The sequence below is a fragment of the Leopardus geoffroyi genome, chromosome C1, assembly GCF_018350155.1.
Source record: "Leopardus geoffroyi isolate Oge1 chromosome C1, O.geoffroyi_Oge1_pat1.0, whole genome shotgun sequence".
Lineage (NCBI taxonomy): Eukaryota > Metazoa > Chordata > Mammalia > Carnivora > Felidae > Leopardus > Leopardus geoffroyi.
In genome coordinates this window covers 188933752-188960308 of record NC_059328.1, presented here as the reverse complement: position 1 = coordinate 188960308, position 26557 = coordinate 188933752, and the positions used below count along the sequence as shown (strand labels likewise).

Below are 26557 nucleotides of genomic sequence, written 5' to 3'. Positions count from 1 at the left end.
GTGGTTAGGAAAGTTGGGAAGAGATTACCTTTTGAGTCAAAAGAATGTCAAAGAATCCAGCCATACATACACGCTTCATTTCATTCCCACAAACTGGTATACGTCAGAAAATTCAAAAGGCACCCCTTGCAAATTAGGTGAATTAAATTAAATTAATGGAATTACAACATAGATAATGCTAGAAATACAAACTGGTCTAAGTTTGGAGGGCAAGCTGGTAAATGGTGTTTTTAAAAGAATCATTAAAAGAACGTGGGAGGAGGGGGGCCAGGAGGTAGAGGTTGGTGGCAATGTAGTCTTTAGTAGTGTACCAAACTCTGAAGCAGAAATGGTAGATGAGTCTTGCAGATGGTCTCATCGACCAGCCCTGCTCCACTGGCAATGGCAAGCTAAGGCACTGCACTAGAGAGACTCTCGGGCAATTTGAGTTCACAGGGAATAAGCAATGTCTGCCAGAGACACAGAAAAAAAGAAATGATGCCACATTTTTGCTATCTATGTGTCAAGTAATTAGGATAACAAATAATCATGTACAATAAAATCTTAATCAGGCACTCATTCTCATGACCAAAGCAATGATGGGATGGAGGTACGGCAGGAGAGGAGATTAACATCTTTAAAAGCTTGCTGCCACACTCCTACTAAACTTTTTGTTTTTAATGTTTATTATTTATATTTGAGAAAGAGAAAGAGCATGAGTGGGCAAGGGTCAGAGAGAGAGAGAGAGACACACAGAATCCAAAGCAGGCTTCGAGCTGTCAGCACAGAGTATGACACAGGGCTCAAACCCACAAACCGTGAGAGCATGACCTGAGCTGAAGTCGGACGCTTAACCGACTAAGCCGTCTGGGCACCCCTTCCTAAACTTTTTTGATGCTGCCTTTCTCTGTATTTTTCAGAACCTCCGCTTCTCATTCCCACTCATCCCTGAAATACTGAGATAGACCTTGGAGTCATACATATTTTTTTAAATGAAGAACCAGGGCTCAGAGTCATAACATGAAAAGTTTTGTCAAAAGTCTAACAGGAATTTCCTGCAAGCGCCCATCTACACTATAAGATAAATTACTTCCATCACATTGTCTGCTCTAGCACTGTCTGGACCAGGGGTGATAAAAAAGCCCCAAGTCTTTCAACATGGGCAAAAACTGCTAATCAGTCCCAATAATCTTTAGCCTGAATCTTTTTCAACATAATCCTCCAGGGAAGCTAATAGCAGTTAACAAACTACACAGGATATGAAATCTACATGCCATTCTTGTTGTGACAATAACCAAAGGTAGTAATTTCAATGGCAAGCATTTATTAAATGCTTACTATGTGCCAGCCACTGTTCTAAGTGTTTTATATATATTTCCTTGTTTAATCCTCATAATAACCTTAAAAGACAGGTACTATTCTTTTCCCCATTTTATTTTTTTTTTAATGTTTATTTAATTATTTTGAGAGAGACAGTGTGTATGCATGTGCAAGCAGGGGAGGGGCAGAGAGAGAGAGGGAAACAGAATCCCAAGCAGGCTCCACGCTCAGCCCAATGCAGAGCTTGATCCCATGACCGTGAGATCATGACTTGAGCCAAAACCAAGAGTGGGGTACTTAACTGACTGAACCACCCAGGTGTCCTGTTCCCATTTTACAAAGAGGAAACAAAAGCACAGAGATGTTAAAAATTGCCTGAACTCCAAAGAAGATATACAATAAGCATATGAAAAGATGCTCAACATCATCAGTCATTAGGAAAATATAAATAAAACTCACAAGATATAGTTTCATATCTACCAGGATAGCTATACTGAAGAAAAAACAGAAAAATAGTTAAGTTTTGGTGAGGATATGGAGAAACTGGAGTCCTTATACACTGCTGGAGAGAATGTAAACTGGTGCAGCTGCTGAGCCATATATTTTAGAGGAACTGCCAGACTGTTCCTCTAAAAGCTAAATATATGACCCAGCAATTTCACTCCTACATACGTGCCAAAAGGAATTGAGAGCAGAGATTCAGATATCTACACACCAATGTTTGTTTCAGCACTGTTCACAATTGCCAAAATTTGTAAACAACCCCGATGTCCAAAACCAGAAATGGATAAACATGTTTATCCATCCAATAGAATATTATTCAGCCATGAAAACAAATGGTACAACATGGATAAACCTTGAAAACATTATGTTAAGCAAAATGAGTCAGATAAAGAAGTACAAATATCATATGCTTCCAGTTATATGAAATACCTAGAACAGGCAAATTCACAGAAACAGAAAGTTGAATAGTGGTTACAGGGGCTGGAAAAAGAATGAGGACTTACTGAGTTTTTGTTTGGGTGATGAAAAGTTTTGAAACAGATAATGGCAATAGTTGCACAAGAGTGTGAATGTAATTGATGCTACTAAGTTATATACTTAAAAATGGTCAAAATGGGGGCATGTGGGTGGCTCTGTCAGTTAAGCATCAGACTCTGAGTGTGGAGCCTGCCTGCTTATGATTCTCTCTCTCCCCTCTCCCTTTGCCCCCTCCCCTGCTTGCACTAGCTCATGTGTACTCTCTCAAAAAAAAAAAATTTTTTTTTTACATTAAAAAAACCCCTTTTTTTAATGTTTATTTTTGAGAGAGAGAGAAAGACAGAGACAGAGAGACAGAGTGTGAGCAGGGGAGGGTCAGAGAGAAAGGGAGACACAGAATCCGACGCAGGCTCCAGGCTCTGAGCTGTCAGCACAAAGCCTGACGTAGGGCTCCAACTCACAAACCGTGAAATCATAACCTGAGCCAAAGTTGGTTGCCCAACTGACTGAGCCACCCAGGTGCCCCATAAAAAATTTTTTTTTAATGTTTATTTATTTTTGAGAGAGAAAGAGAGAGAGAGACACAGAGTGCGAGTGGGGGAAGGGCAGAGAGAGAGGGAGACACAAAACCTGAAGCAGGCTCCAGGCTCTGAGCTGTCAGCACAGAGCCTGATGTGGGGCTCGAACTCACAGACTGAGCTGAAGTCAGACACTTAACCGACTGAGCCACCCAGGCGCCCTTCCCCACCTCCCAAAAAAAAAAGAATTTTAATAAACCTACCTGTGTAGCCTTGTCCCTCATGCAAGGAGCAGCCTGCCCATGACTATCACGAGGCCAGTGCCCTGCAAGGTATGGAGCAGCAAGTGTATCCAGAGAGGAAGTGCGCCGGATAATACTAGAGGGGCTTGAGGATGGTGGTCGTGTTTTGTCACCTAGGTTTAAGACAAATATATGTATTTTTAAAATAGATTAGGAAGGAAACAAAGTAGAAACCAAGTACTAAACTATGTGGAAATTCTCTAACTTAAAAAAAACAAGTAATAAAAAGGAGTAAGCGACTAATTCATACAAACTTGGACGAATCTCCAGGGAATTATACTGAGTGAAAACAGTCAATCTCACATGGTTACATACTATATGATTTCATTTATATAACACTTTTGAAACGAAAAAACATTTAGAAATGGAGGAGAGATTACTGGCTGCCAGGAGTCAGAGATGGGGAGGAACAATGAACTGGCAGAAGAAAAGCAGGTGTTATAAAAGGGCAACAAGAGGGACCCTTGTGATAAGGAGCTATTCAGCTTTACTGTAGTGATAGATACACAAACATACAGAGATTAAACAGTATAGAATTATACACATATACAAATGAGTTCAAGTAAAACTGGAAAAATCTGAATTAATAAGAATAGATTGTACAATGTCAATATCCTGGTTGTAATATTGTACTATGGTTCTACAAAATGTTATTACTGAGGGAGACTGGGCAAAGTGTACAAAACCTGTATTATTTGTTACAACTGTAATGATCTCTACAGGAAAAAAGAAAATAAGACAAATGCATATCTACCCATTTTAAAAATGTTCATCTTGGTTTTAAGATTAAATAAGTATAAGAAACAAAATACTTATTTATCATTATACCACCTATACTCAAGAGGATATAAGACAGCTAAGATAAAGTTACAGGGAAAATTCCATTTTAATCAGCTCTATATAACACACATCTTAGGGAGATTTTGTCACAATAAAACCATATTAACCAGGCTATAGGAACGTTCATTGAAGCCACATATGCAAAAATCTTCTTCATTTCAAGCTACAGCATATAGATTTAAATGTGAGTTAAAAAAAGGAAAAAAAAAACTTTAAAAATTAGGTAATGGGAAGTGAGAGGTGACAGAAGAAACACCTTTGTATCTCCTTTTTCTCTTTGATGGGAGAAGGAAATAGGCTTAGCTAATTTATACTTTAAGAAAAGAAGGAAGGAAACAAAGGAAAGGCTTTAAAATATTAAACATATGCATAAATTGGACTGTATTATAATGCTCTCATTCTAGTTCTATGTGATAAATACCTTTGCTCTTAAGCCCATATACAAAAACACCTTGAGACACCTATCTTCTGTTTGTATTACATTATGTCTTAATAAGAGTCTTGCACAGTTACAAGTGTAAAAGTTCAGTTCCTGGTTATGTGACCCATATAACAAAAGATTCAATTCCACTAAAATAATAGTTACAGCACCTGTGTTGCTGATAATCATAAAGCTGCTTCAAAGATATGCCTCCGATACATAATTTGCTTTCAAAATGGCACAATTATTTCACTGAAACAATGCCTAATTGTTGCAAATGCCAACCATCTCTGCATAGTCTTCCTTTTAGTAAACACAAAATAAACGCTGTATGTGTCCGTAAGTTCAAGAAAGCGCATTCTCACATTATTATAAGTAAAAAGCAATAAATGTACATGTTCACAAATTTCCTCTAACTAAAAATTAATCTCTACTGGACAGTCACATGACTGTTCTCAGCTAGGAAAAACAAAAAGACATACACTATGTGATCTGGGGTATATTCATCAAAATCAAATCGTCAGAAGCTTTCTGGTACCTCTTTCCTACCATGATGCTGCTTCAGTCACCCACCAGTGCACTGACCAAGCAGATCTTACTAATCGGTCTGATTCCATTTTGGAGATTTTTAAATATTGAAGAGTTGACTTTTCAACGAGGCCTCTTAAGACTATTAAATTTTCTATAATAGGGGCGCCTGGGTAGCTCAGTTGGTTGAGTGTCCGACTTTGGCTCAGGTCATGATCTCATGGTTTGGGAGTTTGAGCCATGCATTGGGCTCTGTGCTGATGGCTCAGAGCCTGAAGCCTGCTTTGGATCCTGTGTCCCTCTCTCTGCCGTCCCCCGCTCATGTTCTCTTTCTCAAAAATAAATTTAAAAAACAAAAACAAAAACAAAAACAAAACACTTTTAAATATTCTATAATGAAATGAAGAATAGAAAAATTATACATCATCACGTGTAAAAATACTAAACATTTTCTCTTTAGAACTCCTTTCCTATAACCCACTCATTTGAACATTTACTAAGGGTCTGTGAGCCAAGGCAAAGACCTAGAAATTAAAAAGACTTAAGTTACAGTAAGGAACACAGTCTACATCTAGCTTGTCATGATTCCATTTCAATCCAAGTTCCCAAAATTGACAGGATTTGGTGCCTAATTATAAGGGAGTTTAAGGATGGGAGGGAGTCTCAATAGTCAAAGATGACTCAAAGATTCCCATCCTACCTAAACAAAGGCTGTATTTATAAGAAGTCCAGAGGAAAAAACTCTGACAGCTGACAAGACCCTTCATGATCAGACCTCTCTAGCTTCATTCTGTTGCCTGTACTACCTCAATCTCTACGCCAGGCTGAACGACCTACAGTTCCCAACAAGTACTGTGCTTTGCATGCCTCCATGCCTTTGTCTCTACCTAGATTTCCCTAGATAGCTCTTTCTTTGGTTTGGCTAATTCATGTGTAACCTTTCAAACTTCAGTTCAGATGTCTAAACTGAAATTCAAAATTCAGTTCAGATATTTCCCCTGGAAAATCCTTTTTTTTTTTTTAAGTTTATTTATTTATTTTGAGAGAGAGCATGCACACACATGAAAGCCTGCACAGGCATGAGTGAGGGAGCAGAGAGAGAGAGGGAGAGAAAGAGAGAATCCCAAGCAGGTTCCACATTGTCAGTGCAGAGACCAATGTGGGGCTTTAACCGTGAGATCATGACCTGAGTGGAGATCAAGAGTAAGATGCTTAAGACTGAGCCACCCAGGCACCCCTCCCCTGGAAGATCTTCCCTGAACAGCCACCCAAGTCCAAGAACCACACCAACATCTAAGTCAAAAGTCCTACTGTTGTGCTGCCATAGCACGGTTCACAGAAATAGTCCCTTGACTGTTCAGTGCTCTACTAAAGAATGAAATTTTGGAGGGCAGGAATTTTACTTCCCCTCCAACCCAATGATTAAGATGGTACCTGATATATATGCAGACAAGACAATGCCTTCTAATGTTACTATTCTTCATAAACAAGGGCAAGCGTGCACCACACTCTTATTAATCCAAAGTAAAACAACAAAGACAAATACTTCCTGGTATTACTTTCATGTGGAATCTTTAAAAAAAAAAAAAAAAAGTCAAACTCATAGAAAAATTATTGCCAGGGGGCACCTGGGTGGTTCAGTGGTTGAGCATCCAACTGTTGGTTTTGGCTCATGTCATGATCTCATGGTTTGTGAGTTCGAGCCAGGCATCAGGCTCTGTGCTGACAGTGTGGAGCCTGCTTGGGATTCTCTCTCTCTCTCTCTCTCTCTCTCTTTCTCTCTCTGCCCCTCCCCTGCTCTCTCTTTCTCAAAAAAAAAAAATAATAAAATAAAATAAAAAAATAAAAAAAAAAGGAAAAAGAAAAGTGATGGCCAAGGCATGGGAAAATAGGGAGAAGTTGATGAAAGGGTACAAACTTTCAACTGCACAATAAATAAAGCCTGAAGATCTAACGTATAACATGGTGACTACACTTAATTATCATTGTATTGTACAATTAAAATTTACTGCATGTAGAACTTTAAAAGAGCTCCTGGGTGGCTGAGCCTGTTAAGTGCCCGACTTCAACTCAGGTCATGATCTCACAGTTCGGGGGTTCGAGCCCTGCATTGGGCTCTGTGCTAACAGCTCAAAGCCTGGAGCCTGCTTTCGAATCTGTCTCCCTCTCACTCTCTGCCCCTCCCCCACTCATACTCTTTCTCTCTCTCTCTCTCAAAAATACATAAAACATTAATAAATAAAAAATGAAAAGATACATATGTGAGATGATGAATGTTATTTAAACAGATTAGAGGAATCCTTTCACAATGTATACATACACCAAGTCACTTTAAATATGTTAAAACTTTGTCAATTATATGTAAATGAAGCTAAAAATAAAACTAAATCAAAACAACAAAACAAAGGTTCAAAAGAAGTTAACTACAGCAGGGTGTGGCACTAAAAATAGCAGTCAATGCCTTGGGCTCTAAAGTTCAGAACTCCCCAACTATCTGTGACCAATTCTGTTGGTTCCTGAGTAACTTCAATGGCAACAGTACAGCATCCCAAAGCACAGCCCCCGGGTATTACATTAACAGATTCTATAGACCTTGTTAGATTTAGGTATTTGTAGAGCTTAATCAGGTACTGCTTAAAGGTTGTATTCATATTCATTTGTTCAGTGAGGGAAAAAAAAAAGTCTCACCTTTTTCAAATACAAAAATGATAAAATATTTATTGTAAAGAAATCTAACACAAATAAATGCCAATAGGACACCACTCAGAGATAACCATTTTAGTGAGTATTTATCTCAGAGATTTGTCTACCATTCACACACACAATTTTATATAAATAAGGCTCCATTAGGCATGCTATTACTTATTGTTGAGAAATAAAATGAGCTTGTCGAGGACCTATTTCCATTGCAATAAATATAAATCTATAATACATCACCATTTTTAATTTTTTTTTTTCAACGTTTATTTATTTTTGGGACAGAGAGAGACAGAGCATGAACGGGGGAGGGGCAGAGAGAGAGGGAGACACAGAATCGGAAACAGGCTCCAGGCTCTGAGCCATCAGCCCAGAGCCCGACGCGGGGCTCGAACTCACGGACCGTGAGATCGTGACCTGGCTGAAGTCGGACGCTCAACCGACTGCGCCACCCAGGTGCCCCTACATCACCATTTTTAATAGCTGTATACTATCATATTGAATGGATATACTTAATCCCATAATGATAGACATTTCTAGAGGCAGATCAATATCTTTTTACATTTAATTATCTCTTTGTGAAAAAATTTCTAGACGTCAAATTATATATCCAAGGATACACATATATTAAAATTTTAAGTACTGCCACACTGCCTTCCACCAGAAAGGATTTTGCCCTCACAAGAATACTCATTTACCCACATTCTGCAGTGTACTTTATCATTTTCTGCCAATCTAAAAAAAAGATTAAAAATACCTTTTTATTTGCATTTTGATTACTAAGTTATAAAATACGCAGATTTTACTGGCAATTTATATTTTTTATACATTACCAGTATTTTTAAATATTACTCCTGATCTCTCTTTTAATTTTATAGAGATCTTTTCTTCTATTGAAGAAACATTTAAAGGAGGTTCCTTCAGTTTCATTTTAGCTTCCTTTTCTCATTATTTTTAAGTAAAACAGTTAATTTTATATTAAATACTATGCATAGTATGATTAAATTCTTATAAAAGTATATGCCTATTTATCCACTGTCTAAACTTCTTCCTACACACGCACACACACACGCACACACACTCACTCTCTCTCTTCCCCTCTTTCCCTCAAAATGTCTCTGGAAATTTTATTTCAGACCTGATTTTATTGCACTTTGCTTTAATGCATTTGACAGATTTGATTTTTTTTTTTTTTTTTTTTTTTTTTTTTTTTACAAATTGAAGGTTTGTAGCAACCCTGAGTTGAAAAAGTCTGTGCCATTTTTCAAACAGCATTTGCTCACTTCATGCCTCTGTGTCACATTTTGGTAATTCAGTATTTCAAACTTTTTCATCATTAAATTTGTTATGATGATCCGTGATCAGTGATCCTTGATATTATCATTGTAATTGTTTTGGGACACCACAAACCACACCCATATAAGACAATGAACTTAGTTGATAAATGTTGTTTGTGCTCTGACTGCTCCACTGACCAGCAGGTTCCCCCTTTCTATTCCTCTCCTTGAGCCTTCCTTGAGACACAACAATACTGAACTTAGACCAATTAATAATTCTACAATGGCCTCCATGTGATCTCTCACTTTCAATCAAAAGCTAGAAATGTTAAGCTTAGTGAGGAAGGTATGTCCAGAGCCTAGATACGCTAAGATAGTCCTCTTATGCCAGTTAGCCAAGTTGTGAATGCAAAGGAAAAATTCTTAAAAAAAATTAAAAGTGCTACTCCAGTGAACATATGAATAAAAAGAAAGCCAAACACCCCTACTGCTGATATGGAGAAAGTTATAGTTGTCTAGATATAAGATCAAACCAGTCACAACATTCCCCTAGGCCAAAGACTAATCCAGACAAGGCCCTAACTCTCTTCAATTCTATGGAGGCTGAAAGATGTGAGGAAGCTACAGAAGAAAAGTTGGAAGTTAGCAGAGATTGGTTTGCGAGGTTTAAGAAAAGAAGCCATTTTGGGGCCCCTAGCTGGCTCAGTTGGTAGAGTGTGCAACTCCTGATCTCAGGATCATTAGTTTGAGCCCCAATTGGGCATGAAGTCTACTTAAAAAGCAAATAAATAAAAATAATGTTTAAGAAAAGAAAGAAAAAAGAAGCCATCTCTATAACATAGAGTGCAAGATGAAACAGCAAGTACTGATGTAAAAGCTGCACCAGGTTATCCAGAAGACCCAGCTAAGATAATTAATGAAGGTGGCTATACAAAACAACAGATTTTCAACATAGATAAAACAGTTTTATACAGGAAAAGGATGCTATCTAGGTCTTTCACAGCTAGAGAGAAGTCCATGCCTGGCTTCAAATCTTCAAATGAGAGGCTGACTGTCTTTGTTAGGAATTAATGTAGCTGGTAACTAGGGTGAAGCAAATGCTCACTGACCATTCTGAAAATCCTAGGACTCTTAAGAATTATGCTAAACTACCCTGCCTGTGCTCTATAAATGGAAAAACAAAGCCTGGATAACAGCATATCTGTTTACATAGTTTACTTAATATCTTGAGCCCACTGTTGAGACCTACTGTTCAGGAAAAAAAACAAAACTCCTTTCCAAATATTACTGCTCACTGAGAATACACCTGATCACTCAAGAGTTATGATGGAAATAGGCAATGAGATTAACGTTTTCACACCTGCTAACACAACATCCATTCTGTAGCCCATGGGTCAAGGAGTCTTTTTGACTTTTCAAGTGTTATTATTTATGAAATACATTTCATAACACTATAGCTGCCTAGATGGTGATTCCTCTGTTGGATGTGGGTAAAGTAAAATTGAAAACCTCTGGTAAGGATTCACCATTCTAGACACCATGAAGAACATCTGTGATTCATGGGAAGAGGTCAAAATATCAATATGAACAGGAGTTTGCAAGACATTGATTCCAACCCTCATGGATGACTTTGAGGGATTCAAGACTTCAGTGGAGGAAGTAACTGCAGATATGGTGGAAAGAGCAAAACCAGAATTAGAAGTAGAGTCTGGAGATATGACTAACTTGCTGCAATTTTATGATAAAACTTGAACAGATGAGTAAAGAAAGTAGTTTCTTGAGATGTATCTGCTTCTAGTGAAGATGCTATGAAAACTGTTGAAATGACAACAAAATAATTTGAACATTACATTAACGGAGTTGATAAAGCAGCAGCAGGGTTTGATTTGATTTCTGAAAAAAGTTCTACTGTGGGTAAAATTACTATCAGAAAGCATCACAGGCTACAGAGAAATCATTCATGAAAGGAAAGGTCAATCAATTAAGCACTTACTTTAAGAAATTTCCATAGCAATCCCAACCTTCAGCAACCACCACCCTGATCAGTTAGCAGCCATTAACATCAAGGCAGGACCCACAAGCAAAAAAAAGACGATCTGAAAGTTCAGATGGTGGTTAGCATTTTTTAGCAATAAAGGATTTTTCAAGGGGCGCCTGGGTGGTTCAGTCGGTTGGGCGTCCGACTTCAACTCAGGTCATCATCTCACGGTCTGTGAGTTCAAGCCCCGCGTCGGGCTCTGTGCTGACAGCTCAGAGCCTGGAACCTGCTTCGGATTCTGTGTCTCCCTCTCTCTCTGTCTCTCCCCAACTCGTGCTCTCCCTCTCAAAAATAAATAAAACTTGAAAAAAAATTTTTAATATTTTTCAATTATGTACCTTTTAAAAATATATATAATATTATTGCACAGCTTAATAATAAGCTACAGTACAGCACGAACATAATTTTTATATGCACCGGGAAACCAAAAAACTAATCTGACTTGTTTTATTGCAACATTCACTTTATGGGGATGGTCTGCAACCACACCTGCAAAATCTCCAAGGTATGCCTTTATTTTGGATCCAAGTCCTCTGTCAAATATATGTAGCTGAAAATTTCTGCCTAGTCTGAGGTGTATCTTTTCCTTTTCTTAATGATGTTTTCTGAAAAGCAATTTTAATTTCACTATAATAAATTTATCAGCTACTTCTAACAGTTTGTGTTTTTTACTTCCTAAGAAACCTTTGCCTACCCTAAGATCAAGATTTGCTTCTAAGTCATCTTCTGGACATTTTTCAATTTTAGCTTTCAAATTTAGATCTTTGATCAATTTAGATTTCATTTTTGTGTATAATCTGATCAAGGATTATCACTCCCCACCCCACACATTTATTCCAAAACCATTTGTTGAAAATATTGTATCTGCCCCCACAGAACTAACTTAAGGAATCTTTACTGAAATATATGGGCTATTTCTGGATATTCTACTCTGCTCCACTGATCTATATCTCTGTCCACAAGCAGTACAGTATAAGTTCTTCAACTTTAAATTGCTATTTTTCAATACTGTTTGTCTATTTGCATTTCAATATAAATTTTAGGTCTTTGCAATTTTGTATAATTCTAAAATTTAATAATAAAATATCAAATTTTATGTATTTTTAATGTAAATTTTAAGACCAGAATAGGAGTCATAGGAGGTAAAATACTTAGTTTATTCCTGATCTTGAGTAAAGAAAGATGTTAGCTGTAGGCTAACATAGCTATAGGCTATTATATATAAACATATACGCTTATATATAAGACAATAAAGCAGGCTTTAGTTAATGAAGTTATCTTCTATTCTGAGTTTCCTGAGAGTTTTTAACAAGGATGTTTAATTTTGTCAAACACATTTTTCTGCATAAACTGAGATAACAGTGATTTTCCTTCTTTGCCCTTAGATAACAGGGTGAAATAGTCAAGTATCATTATTCGTGGTAATTATGTACTATAAAGTCTCCAATGAACACTGAAATTGTGAACACTGAACTACTGTTCCTAGTGGATACCCAAGTTTAGACCCCTATGAGCCTCTGATTACAACATTTGTAATAATTAATTAATAAACAGCTTTAAGTGTTTCTGTTTAAAGACAACTTATTTAATACACAGGATTGATTCATAAACACTGAAATCATGGCCAACATCACTATAACTCATGCCTAAACAAAGTTTATCTAACACACATATTTTCTCCATAAGGCACATAACGACCTTCTTGTGATTGGGAAGACAAGATTGCACATCAGCACTACGCTTGGAGGCCATTTTAAAGAAAAAAGCAAAAAGCAAAAAATGGGAAAAATGTAACACTAAATAGACTGTGAAAAGAATACTTGTTTACAATAGGAGAGCTGAAAGAAAGCAGAGAGCTTTGACCTCAGTAGGGAATATGTGTATTGGGTGACTCAAATTTGTCATTAAATGTCTGCAAGTGATCCCAAGTGTCACAAGTATCGATTTTTAAGTTACAAATAAAATTCAGCTAGTGGGCAAATTTTCAAATGTGGAATCTCTGAATAGTAAGGACTGTATTTTTTTTTTTTTTTTTTTTACTGTTAAACTTATATACTTGGCATAAACTCCACTTAATCCTGATATATCATCATATTTATACTGCTGGATTTGACTTGATAATATTTTGTAAAGGAGTTTTATGCTTGTATATGAAGGATACTGTTGTGTAGTTTTCTTAAAATGGCTTTATATGCCTTTGATATTGGTGTTATACTATCTTATAAAATGAGCTGGGAAAAATCTCTCCTATTTTCTGAAAATGTTTAGGGACAATCATTATTATTTTTTTCTTAAAATTTTGATAGAATTCACATTTGAACTATCTGGCCAGTTTTTTTTTTTTATGAGTTTTTAATTATGAATTCAATTTATTTCATAGATATAAGGATAGTTAAAGGGATATTCAGGTTTTCTATTTCTTCTTGTGTCAGTTTTGGTAGTTTGTCTCTTTTAAGGAATTTGTCTACTTCATCTAAATCGCTGAGTTTACTGGCATAAAGTCCACAATGATCCTTTATTATACTTTTAATTTACGCATGATCTGTAGTAATACCCTTTCATTCTTGGCACTGTTAATTTGTACCTTTTTTTCCTTCATCAATCTAACTAAAGTTTTATCATTTTTATATATCCTTTCAAAGAACCAGCTTTTGATTTCACTGATTTTTCTCAATTATTTTATCAATTTTCTAAATCACTGATTTCGGTTTTATTTCCTTCCTTCTACTTTCTGTTTAATTTGCTCTTCTTTTTCTAGCTTAAAATAAACGCTTAGAAAATTACTGATTTTAAATTTTTCTTCATTTCTAATACAAGCAACTTTCAAAATTATACATCCCCACCCCCAGCAAAAAAAACAAAACAAAACAAAAAACCTATACATTTCCATTTTTTTTTTTCAACGTTTATTTATTTTTGGGACAGAGAGAGAGCATGAACAGGGGAGGGTCAGAGAGAGAGGGAGACACAGAATCCGAAGCAGGCTCCAGGCTCCGAGCTTATTAGCACAGAGCCCGACGCGGGGCTCGAACTCACGGACTGTGAGATTGTGACCTGGCTGAAGTCGGACGCTTAACCGACTGCGTCACCCAGGCGCCCCTACATTTCCCTTTAAACGTGTCTTAGCTGTATCCCAAATAGTTTATGCTGCTTTCATTACCATTCAATCCAAAATATTTTCTAATTTCCCAGGACACATGGGTGACTGTTGGTTAAACATCCAACTCTTGATTTTTGGCTCAGGTCATGATCTCATGATTTGTGAGATCAAGTCCCACATCAGTGGGCACTGTCAGTGCAGAGCCTTCTTGGGATTCTCTCTCTCCCTCTTTCTCTGCCTCTCCCCTGCTCCCTTGCTCTCTCTCTCAAAATAAACTAAAAAAAAAAAAAATTTTTTTTTTCTAATTTCCCTTGTGGTTTCTTCTTTGATCCATGGATTATTTACAATTGTTTTTTCAATTTCCAAATACTTTCCATATAGCTGTTGCTGATTTCTAATTTAACTGTTATGCTCAGAGAACACTTCTATATGATTTCATTCTTTTGAAGTAAATGAGACTTATTTTATGGTTCAACATATGGTATATCTTGGTGAATGTTCCATGTGTAGTCGAAAAGAATGTGTACTGTGCTACTATTACATGCTCTATAAATGTAAATTAGGTTATGTTTCTTGATAATGTTGCTTAAGTCTTCTAACTGCTTACTTATTGTCTGTCTACTTGTATTATCAATTACTAGGAAAGGAATGTTGACCTCTGCTTCATGAATTTTGAGGCTTTACTAATGGAAACATACACACCTAAAGAACACGTTGCTGATAAATTGATCCTCTTGTCATTATGAAATATCTTTTTCCTTATTCTTAAGTCTACTTTAAATAGTAGTTAATATTCTAGCTTTCTTACACTCTATACTCAGTTTTGTACAGTGCGTATTTTCCCATCTTTTTACTTTCAACCTATCTGGTTCTTTAAAGTCTTTAGGTTGTACATAATTGGATCTTGCTCCAGTCTGATAAGCTCTGTATTTTAACTAAAGTGCTTAGACCATTTAACACTGTTATGTGTATACCAATTTATTTTCTATTTGTTCCATTTGGGTTTTTTTCTCTCTTTTCCTAAATAATTTTGGCTGGAGTATTTTTAGTAGTTCATATACTCCACTGATACATTAGCTATATCTCTTTTACTTTTTGCTTGGTTGCTGTAGGGTTTTACAACATGCATCCTACTTTATCACACTCTACCTTCAAATTATATCACTTTACATATGACAGAAGACTCTTAAGGCTGCATGTTTCAATTGCTGCCTACTGTCTTTTGTGCTACTGTTGTCATGTACTTTATGTATACATTATACACCGATATATGATATTACTATTTAGCTTTAAAGCAATTATTTTCTAAAGAAATCAAATGATGACAAAAAAAAGTCTTTTCTCTCTCTCACTTACACTTACTATTGCCAGTGTTCTTTATTTCTTTGTATAGACCCAATTTGCTATTTGGTTTCATTTTCCTTTCACCTGAAGAACTGCTTTAACATTTCTTGCAGTGCCAGATTGCTGGTAAATAATTCTATCAGATTTTGTATATATGAAAATTCATTTTGAAGGGTATTTTTGCTGGATATAAAAATTTCGAGTTTACAGTTTTATCTTTCAGCACTCAAAAGATGTCATTCCATCAGATTAAGAGGTATAAACTTCCAGTTATAAAATAAAGTCACATGGATAAAAGTAAAGCACAGGGAATATAGTCATTAGTATTATTACATGGTGAAAGATGGTAAATATACACTTACAGTGATGAAACTGTGTAATGTACAGAATTCTTGAATCACTATGTTATACCCTTGAAACTAATATAACACTGCATGTCAAGTAAATTTCAAGTGAAAAAAAAAAAGATGTCATTCCATTGTGTTGATACATATTATTTCTAGCAAGAAATCTGCCATCATTTTTTTGTCCCTCTGTCATTTTTCTCCAGCTGCTTTAAACTTTTTTCTCTACCACTGTCTTTCAGCCATTTGATTATGGTCTTCTTCGTGCTTATCCTGCTTGGGATACTGAACCCTCTGGATCAATAGGTTTATAGTGTTTACAAAGTTGAGAAATTTTCAGTCACTTTTTCTTTAAAAATTTTTTCCCTGTCCCCCTTGCTCTGGAGTAAAATTATACCCATATTATACCTCAGGTCACAAAAGTTCTGTTCATTTATTTATTTATGCCTTTCTTTTCTCTGTGTTTAATTTTTGGGTAGTTTCTATTGCTATGTCCTCAACTTCACTGATCTTTTCTTCATCAGATTTAAAAAAAACTGATGTTAATCTCAGTTAATTTTTTCATTTCACTTAGTGTATTTCTCATCTGTACAAACTCCATTCAGTCTTTTTTAAACTTATTTTTTCTTCTCATTACAGTTTTCCTTTAAATCTTTGAGCACACTGAGCATATTTATAAAGTTTTGGTCTGCTAATTCTACCATCTTTATTATCTTAGTCTGTTTTCACTGTTAGTTTTCTCCTGGTGTTCATGTTTTCCTGATTCTAGTAATTTTTTATTGGGTGCTATACAGAATGATATACTTTTAAGTGTCTGGATTTTGTTATCTTCCTTTAAAGATTTTTAGGCTTTGTTCTGAAAATTAGTTAAGTAACCTGTGGATCAGCTTGATCTTTGAAGTTTATTTTTAAGTTTTAGGATAGACTGGGGGTAGATTTTACTCTTGGCTAGTTTAGCCCTACTACTAAGACATAGGCCTGTTGGGGTCTCTATGGAACATTCCAGGTAATGAAAAAGGTCCCACCTCTGTCTGCTCAATGCTTCAGCAATTCCCCAGCTCTGGAAATTACTCAACTTACAGCTCTCCAGTCAATCCTTGTCCAGTCTCACAAAGTTTTACTCTACATACACACATTCTACACACTCCTTTAACAAAGGCTAGAGAAAACCCCTATGCAGATCTCTAGAACTCTTCTTCCACATAGCTCCCTCTTCTCTGAAACTCCGTGCAGCAATTTTCAGCCACTTCAACTTCCCTGAACTACAATCTCTATATTATCAATTCAACCAGATATCATGCACCAACCAAGACTCCTCCTGCCTGCACCAAGCTCTGAAATGTGTTTTCCAGCAGAAATACAGGGCAATTATAACAATCATCTTACTTGTTCCCCTCTTCTCAGGAATCACATTCCCACACTGCCTGTTGTCCAGTATCTAAAAATAGTTGTTTGACATCTTTTATCCAATTTTCTCATTATTTACCTAAGGAGGTTAAGTCCAGAAATGGCTTCTCCTCATGGTCAAAAGCAGAAATCTCTTCCTCTCCAAATAATCATACTTTAAACTCAAGTTATTCCTGAGGTATCACCCAGAACTCTATAAACAAATCTTTTGGTTAATGAATTGTTTTATTCATGGGGTAGTATTTTTTTTTTTTTGGTTTTAATTTTTTTTTCAACGTTTATTTATTTTTGGGACAGAGAGAGACAGAATATGAACGGGGGAGGGGCAGAGAGAGAGGGAGACACAGAATCGGAAACAGGCTCCAGGCTCTGAGCCATCAGCCCAGAGCCTGACGCGGGGCTCGAACTCACAGACCGCGAGATCGTGACCTGGCTGAAGTCAGACGCCCAACCGACTGCGCCACCCAGGCGCCCCTATTCATGGGGTAGTTTTAATGCACATAAAACTAGATAAATAATGAGAAAAAAGGTGAAAATAAAAATGAGAAAATGAAATACCTACATACAACTAACAATGACTGAGCAATTTGTATCAGGCATTATGCTAATTGATTTCCATACATTACCTCATTTAAAAAAAATTTTTTTTTCAACGTTTATTTATTTTTGGGACAGAGAGAGACAGAGCATGAACGGGGGAGGGGCAGAGAGAGAGGGAGACACAGAATCGGAAACAGGCTCCAGGCTCTGAGCCATCAGCCCAGAGCCCGACGCGGGGCTCGAACTCACGGACCGCGAGATCGTGACCTGGCTGAAGTCGGACGCTCAACCGACTGCGCCACCCAGGCACCCCAATACATTACCTCATTTAAACTACACAGTAACACTTTGAGGTGAAGAATACTCAATTCATTAATCCAATAAACCTTTATTAAACACATATTACTAGACATTTCTAGGTACTGATGATATAGTGGTGAGTACCAAAGTCAAAACGCATAATCCTTAGGAGTTTATCAGCATTAATCCCACCCTCCATATGACAAAACTGAGCGAGCATTAGAAAAGTTAAGTAACATGTCACCATTACAGAGGAAGAGCCACCTGGGTGGCTCACTTGGTTGGGCGTCTGACTTCAGCTCAGATCAACTCAAGGTTTGTGGGTTCGAGCCCCGTGTTGGGCTCTGTGCTGACAGCGTGGGGCCTAGAGCCTGCTTTGGATTCTGTGTCTCCCTCTATCTCTGTTGTTCCCCCACTCAGGCTCTGTCTCTCTTGAAAATAAACATTTAGAAAAATCAAAAAAAATGAAAGAAAGAAAGAAAGAAAGAAAGAAAGAAAGAAAGAAAGAAAGAAAGAAAGAAAGAAGAAAGGAAGGAAGGAAGGAAGGAAAGAAAGAAAAAAAGAGGCAGAGCCAAGGCTTAAGATTAAGTCTCTTTAAAATTAGACTCTGGGCAAGATCTAAAGTACTACATTAGGGGCGCCTGGGTGGCTCAGTTGGTTAAGTGTCTTGACTTCGGCTCAGGTTATGATTTTACAGTTCATGGGTTCAAGCCCAACGCGGGGCTATGTGCTGAATGCTTGCTCAGAGCCTGGAGCCTACTTCAGATTGTGTGTCTCCTTCTCTCTCTGCTCCTCCCCCACTTGTGCTCTGTCTCATTCTGTCTCTCATAAATTAATTAATTATTTTTTTTAACTACTACATTAGAAGGCCTGTCACAGGACTCACAGTCTACTAAGAAATACAGGTAATTAGGTACATACAACATACTATAACAAATACTGGAAAAGTGATTATGTCCACATTATTAAGAAGAGACTTAATGACTTTGACTTTTGTGCTCACAGAGCACCTCTCACATTTTACTAAGAAGCAGCAAGAAGAAATCTGTTCAACATTTTGCTTAGAAATCTCCTTAGCTAAATCGCCCAGTTCATAAGGCACATTTCCTACTTTCCATGTTACTGAAGGCAAGAGTGTTACTAAGATATCTGCCTCAATATAACAAAGAACCCCCTTCCTCCAGTTTACAACAATACATTTCTCATTTTTTTTGAGCCCTCATTTGCAGCTTCCTCAAAGCCCAAATGTATAGTCTGTTCAAAGAAACTGCTCCATCATGATCAACAATATTCTTATAACCTCCACTCACTGCCTGAATCCAAAGCCATTCCCACTTTCACATATATTTGTTATGGCAGCACCCCATCTGCAGTTACCAAAATCTGTATTAGTCAATCATTGTTGCAAAACAAGTTATTCTAAAACTTACTGGGCTTAACATATCACACATTCATTATCTCACAGATTCTATGGCTCAGAAATCTACATTTGATTTAACTGAGTGTCTCTGACTCTGGGTCTCTCACAAAGATGGAATCAAAGGTATCATCTGGGGCTGCAGTTATCAAGGATTAAGTGGAGAAGGATCTGCTTCCAAGCTCTTTCACAGAACTATTGGCAGACCTCATATCCTTGTTGACTGTTGTTGGCCACAGACATCAGTTTCTTTCCACTTGGGCCTCTCCCTTGGTCTACTTAAGTATAACAAGTTTCTACCCCATAAGAATGAGGACTCACAGAGAGCAAATAAGCGAGTGATGGCAAGATGCAAATGACAACCTTTCAGTAACATAATCTCAGTAATGATGTCCCATCATTTTTGCTATATTCTTTCATTAGAATTGAGTCACTAAGTCCACCTCATATTCAAGGGGAGGGTATTTTACAAGGGTGTGAATACCAGAAAGTGGAACCAACTGAGAGCCATCTCAGAGGTACAACCAAAGTAGCAGTAATCACAAATGAAAGAGGAAAAGGAAATGCCTAGAAGAGCAGAGGTTTTGTGACAGATGGGGCACTTGAGCCAACTCTTAAAAAGGGGATTTTGACACTGAGGGAACAGGAAAGGACATGCCAGAGGAGGGGGTGAGGGGAGATGGTGAAATATAGCTCTAGGAACTACATGTAACCTTATACCTTATAATAACTAAAACAAAAGAACTATGCAATATGACTATGAATTGGCCAGAGAAGGTCTTGAACACTATGCCAAAAATTTTAGATTTCTTAAGGGAAATGACATGACCAGATTTGCATTTTAGAAGACATTTTTAGGCAGCAGTATGGATGGAGAATACACTAATTCAGGAAGATTTATCAAGTGGCGACTGCAATAATCCAAGTAAGCAAGACAACTAGAATCAAGAAACATGAAATATTTCTGAGCAATTCAAGAGATCGATAGTACTGAGTCCTTAGGGGTGTCTATGTGCACTGTATTCATGGTGAAGGGAGGCAGACAGAAGTGCAGCAGAGTGGCAAGAATATGGCATTTGAAACTATCTAGACCCTGTTCAAATCCAACTCTATCAGCTATATTGCCACCTGGTTAAGGTCCTTAACTGTTCTGAACCTCTCTTAACGCATCTGTAAAGTAAACAGGGTTGCTCTGAGGACTAAACGAGAATGCTTATGCACAAAGCCAGGACAAAGTAAACAGCATCTAGCATTATTATTAGTTCCAAAAGCTTCAGGCATAGGCAACCATAATATAATTAGTTCAGTTTCAAACCCACTGAGTTTCATACAGGTATAGGATACTAAATTGAGACTTAATGGACAGTTTTATACATTAGTGTGGTTACAGAGTGTGTCTGGAGTTCTGTGTCAGAAGGACAAATCTGTAAATAATCTGTGTAAAAAAGCTATTGGTATACAAACAGTTGATGACGCATAAGAGAAGTGAGTATTGGGGTGCCTGGGTGATTCATCAGTCAGTTAAGTGTCCAATTCTTGATTTTGGCTCAGGTCATGATCTCACAGTTCATGAGATCAAGCCCCACTTCAGACTGTGTGCTGACAGCATGGAGTCTGTGTGGGATTTTTCTCTCCCTCCCTCTCTGTCCCTCCTACTCTCTCTGGCTCTTTCAAAATAAACAATAACAACAACAACAACAACAAACAAAACAAGAAGTGAGTACTGACTGGAACCCTAGGAAACAAGAATATTCCAGGGGCCTGCAAAGAAAGAGTAGTTTGAGAAAGACACTGCCTCCGGATTGCCATGAGGATTAAAAAGAAAGAAACGCTGGGGCGCCTGGGTGGCTCAGTCAGTTAAGCATCTGACTTCGGCTCAGGTCATGATCTCACAGTTTGTGAGTTCAAGCCCCACGTAGAGCTCTGTGCTGACAGCTCAGAGCCTGGAGCCTGCTTCAGATTCTGTGTCTCCCTCTCTCTCTGCCCCTCCCCCACTCATCACACTGTCTCTCTCTCAAAAAATGAAGGAAAAAAAAAACCAGAAAGAAATACATAAAACACCTAGCATGTACCCCCTTCAAAAGCTGTTTCAATAAAGCCAACAAGCAGAAGTCACACTGGATAGTCTGACGCATGAATAGGAAGTGAAAAGTTAGACACGATCCTTTAATAAAAGTTCCTTATGAAGAGAAAGAAATAAAGTAAAAACTTTATGAAGGAATGATTGACCTTTAATTCACTCTAAAGCTGGCTCTAGCAACTTTTTTACACTAAAATCAAGTCCAAAACAAACAGTAAGAGAAAAGGTGAAACAAGGACTTAGCACTCTAGCATATACAGTATCAGCCAGCTGTAAACAAAGTTTATGCTTAGTTTGGAAGTATGCCATAGCTCCTTTCTGGGCTCCCAGTTGTAGTGTTTCACTTCTCTTTAAAACAAACAAAAACCCACCCCACACTAAAACAGATCCATCTGCAACTAATAAACACTTGCTAATAGCAGTCTTGAAAGAGTGACAATAAATGAACAAATACAAAAAGTAAATAGAACTTAAACTTCATATTTCAAAAGGTACTTTAGAATTTTAATATCTATTAGTAGTACACACATATTGTGCTTATTAAAATCCATACCATTAGCTTGTTCTCTTTCGCATGAGACATGAATTTGAACTGCCTGCCATACATATGCTTAGAGGTGACCCACAAGCTATTCTGAACCTATCATTTTTTTTCCCAGTTTATTTATTCTGAGAGAGAGAAAACACAAGCAGGGAGGGGCAGAGAGGGAGGAGAGAAAGGGAGAGAGAGAATCCCAAGCAGGCTCTGTGCTCTCAGCATGGGAGCCCAATGCAGGGCTTGATCCCACAGCTGTGAGACCATGACCTGAACTGAAATCAAGAGTAAGACGCTTGGGGCGCCTGGGTGGCTCAGTCGGTTAGGCGTCCGACTTCAGCCAGGTCACGATCTCGCGGTCCATGAGTTCGAGCCCCGCGTCAGGCTCTGGGCTGATGGCTCAGAGCCTGGAGCCTGTTTCCGATTCTGTGCCTCCCTCTCTCTCTGCCCCTCCCCCGTTCATGCTCTGTCTCTCTCTGTCTCAAAAATAAATAAACGTTAAAAAAAAAAAAAAATTTTTTTTAAAAAGAGTAAGACGCTTAACCAACTGAGACACTCAGATGCCCCTGAACCTTTCATTTCTATTGCCTTCTCCATTCATCCTATGTTGCCTACCTTCCACAGCATTCATTCAAAAAACATTTATTAAGTATCTATTATAGAGGAATGAACAAAAGAGAAAGGTCCCTGCTATTGGAAAACATATTCTAATACGGAAAGTGAATCATAAACTAACAAATAATGTTACATACTAAAAACAGAGAAAAACCAAGTGGGGCAAAAGAATTTGGGGGCATGCTGTAGGGGTTTGCCATTATACACAGAAATTAGAGAAAGCCTTTCTAGAAAGGTGACTTGTGAATAGAGAACTTAGAACGACACAGGAGAGAGACAAGGACATCTGAGGAGTGATCCAGCTAGGGAGAATAAGTTGAAAAAGCCCTGAAGTAGAAGCACTCTTGGCCTCCCAAAATCACTTAACGTTTTCTTCTCCTATAACCCTCCTAACCAAACCAAGACAATACCTTTCTAGCCATTCCCTCCTTTCCGTATCCATTACTACAGCTTTCATCACTTCTTGCTTTAACAGCTGCACCAAACTAGTCTGCCTTCAGTTTCTCCCTCCCTCCATCCTACACTCTGCTACCACTGGTTTATGTTACTAATTCGCTCAAAAGTTTTCATGATTCCACAAAACACACTAAATAAAATCTATCATTTTAACCTGGCATTTGAACACTCCTCCAAATTTGCCTCAGCCTGTACTTTCTATTTTACCTGTTGCTCCTACGAGCCAGTAGAATATGGTGGTTAAAACAGAGGCTCTCACACCAGACTGTATGGATTAAAAACCTTAATCTATTACTTACCACATGTATGACTTTATATCATCTCTATACTTTCAGTTTCTCCAGTAAAATGGGGATAATTATGATACTTTAAGATTGTTGTAAAAAGTGTTTAAAAAGTATCTATGCAGAGCATTTAGAATCACCCTTGGTACGTTATACATACTTTGTAAAAAATAATTTCAAGTATTTATACACATATATACCTCTCCTGCAACCTCCTCGTTTACATACCCATTAAATTTTTCATATCATGATACATCTACATATTAAGTACAATTTCAATAAAATGAGTGAGGTGTACTCGATGTAAATCAGTTATACCTCAAAACAAGTTAAGAATACATATAGTCCTTCCAAAAGACAGGTAGCTCTATGTATAAAAAACTCTCCAAGATTAACAGTAAAAATGTGTAACTTTCTATACAGTATATCATTCTACTAAATTTTTCAAAAGTTTATAAAATATATGTACTGTGTTTGGGGTATGTGTGCATGAGTGTATGTGTATCCCTATATAAAAATTCTGCAGGAATATCCAAACAATTGTTAATAAGGGGCCATGGAGAAAATTATTTACTTTTCATTAAAAAAAATTTTTTTTAATGTTTATTTTTCAGAGACAGAGAGCGAGGCAGGGGAAGGGCAGAGAGAGAGGGAGACACAGAATCCGAAGCAGGCTCCAGGCTCTTCACTGTCAACACAGACAGAGCCAGACGCGGGGCTCAAACCCACGAACTGTGAGCTCATGACCTGAGCCAAAGTTGGACGCTCAACCAACTGAGCCACCCAGGTGCCCCTACGTTTTCATTTTAAATCCCTTAATGGAGCACGAGTTTTTAAATAAAGTACACATATTACTAACTTTAAAAATTAAAAAATATTTGGGGGAGGAACCAAGATGGAAGAACAACATGGAAGTTTTCTATGTGTCTCGCAACCATGAAATACAGGCAAATCAACACTAAACCATCCTGCACACCTAGAAAACTGATCTGAGGATTAGCACAACAATCTGCACAACCTGAACCACAGAATTTAGCAGAAATTCACAACAAAAGAAAGAGCAGGAAGAAACGACACACAGGGCCTTAACCAACACAGATACAAGCAAGATGTCTGCACCAGAATTTAGAATCACAATAACAAGAATATTAGCTGGAATCAAAAAAGGTTAGAATCCCTTTTTTGCAAAGATAAACGAAGTAAAAACTAGTCAGAATGAAATAAAAAATGCTATAACTGAGCTGCAAACTTGAATGGATGCCACGGCGGCAAGGATGTATGAGGCAGAACAGAGAACCGACGATATAGAGGACAAACTTATGGACAATAGTGAAGGAGAAAAAAAGAGAGATTAAGGCAAAGAGCACGATGTAAGAACTAGAGAAATCAGTGACTCATTAAAAAGGAATAACATGAGAATCATAGGAGTCTTGGAAGAGGAAGAGAGAAACAGGGGTAGAAGGGTTATGTGAGCAAATCATAGTGGAAAACTTCCCTAACCAGGGGAAAGACACAGACATCAAAATCCAGTAAGCACAGAGGACTCGACTCCCATTAGATTCAACAAAAACTGACCATCAACAAGGTATATCATAGTCAAATTCACAAAATACTCAGGCAAGGAGAGAATCATGAGAGCAGCAAGGGAAAAAAAAGTCCTTAACCTATAAGGGAAGACAGATCACGTTTGCAGCAGACCTACCCACGGAAACTTGGCAGGTCAGAAAGGAGTGGCAGGATATATTCAATGTGCTGTATCGGAAAAATAGGCAGCCAAGAATTCTTTATCCAGCAAGGCTGTCATTCAAAATAGAAGGAGAGATCATAAGTTTCTCAAACAAAAATTAAAGGTATTAGTGACCACTAAATCAGCCCTGCAAGAAATTTTAAGGGGGCTCTCTGAGGGGAGGAATGAAAGGAAAGGAAAGGAAAGGAAAGGAAAGGAAAGGAAAGGAAAGGAAAGGAAAGGAAAGGAAAGGAAAGGAAAGGAAAGGAAAGGAAAGGAAAGGAAAGGAAAGGAAAGGAAAGGAAAGGAAAGGAAAGGAAAGGAAAGGAAAGGAAAGGAAAGGAAAGGAAAGGAAAGGAAAGGAAAGGAAAGGAAAGGAAAGGAAAGGAAAGGAAAGGAAAGGAAAGGAAAGGAAAGGAAAGGAAAGGAAAGGAAAGGAAAGGAAAGGAAAGGAAAGGAAAGGAAAGGAAAGGAAAGGAAAGGAAAGGAAAGGAAAGGAAAGGAAAGGAAAGGAAAGGAAAGGAAAGGAAAGGAAAGGAAAGGAAAGGAAAGGAAAGGAAAGGAAAGGAAAGGAAAGGAAAGGAAAGGAAAGGAAAGGAAAGGAAAGGAAAGGAAAGGAAAGGAAAGGAAAGGAAAGGAAAGGAAAGGAAAGGAAAGGAAAGGAAAGGAAAGGAAAGGAAAGGAAAGGAAAGGAAAGGAAAGGAAAGGAAAGGAAAGGAAAGGAAAGGAAAGGAAAGGAAAGGAAAGGCCAAAAGGAAAGGCCAAAAGGAAAGGCCAAAAGGAAAGGAAAGGAAAGGAAAGGAAAGGAAAGGAAAGGAAAGGAAAGGCCAAAAGGAAAGGAAAGACCAAAAGCAAAAAAGACTAGAAAGGACCAGAGAACACCACCAGAAACTCCAACTCCAAAAGCATCGTAATGGCAATAAATTCCTATCTTTCATTCCTCACTTTAAATGTCAATGGACTTTGGAGAAGATGGTGGCGTAGGAGGATGCTGGGCTCACCGTGTCCTGCTGATCACTTAGATTCCACCTACACCTGCCTAAATAACCCAGAAAACCATCAGAAGACTAGCAGAATGGATTCTCTGGAGCCAAGCGCAGATGAGAGGCCCACAGAAGAGGGTAGGAAGGGCGGAGAGGCGGTGCGCGCTCCACGGACTGCCGAGAGAGAGTAGGGGCAGAGGGGCAGCCTGCCAGCCAAGCAGAGCCCCCGAGTCTGGCTTGCAAAAGCAGAGGGGCCGGACGGAGTGTGTTCTGACAGCAAGTGGGACTTAACATCTGGAAGGTTATAAGCTAACAGCTCTGCTCGGAGAACGGGAGGGCTGGAGGAGAATGGGAGGGAGAGTTGTTGGGCCCCGGACGACAGAGCTCAGCTTGGCGGGGAACAAAGGCGCTCACCGGCACCATCTCCCTCGCCCATCCCCCAGCCAAAATCCCAAAGGGAACCAGTTCCTGCCAGGGAACTTGCTTGCACCCTGCAAACACCCAACACTGTGCTTCTGCATTTCC

The 26557-nt window shown here is 38.0% G+C and overlaps 1 protein-coding gene across 1 annotated transcript in view; it reads right to left on the bottom strand.

Moving 5' to 3' along the window:
* FAM117B (family with sequence similarity 117 member B) overlaps positions 1-26557 on the bottom strand; it is a 103127-nt gene that overhangs the window by 42900 nt on the left and 33670 nt on the right. Inside the window, exon 2 of the mRNA XM_045480785.1 lies at positions 3062-3213. Within this exon, the coding sequence (XP_045336741.1) occupies positions 3062-3213 (152 nt within the window). The remainder of the gene's footprint in view (positions 1-3061; positions 3214-26557) is intronic.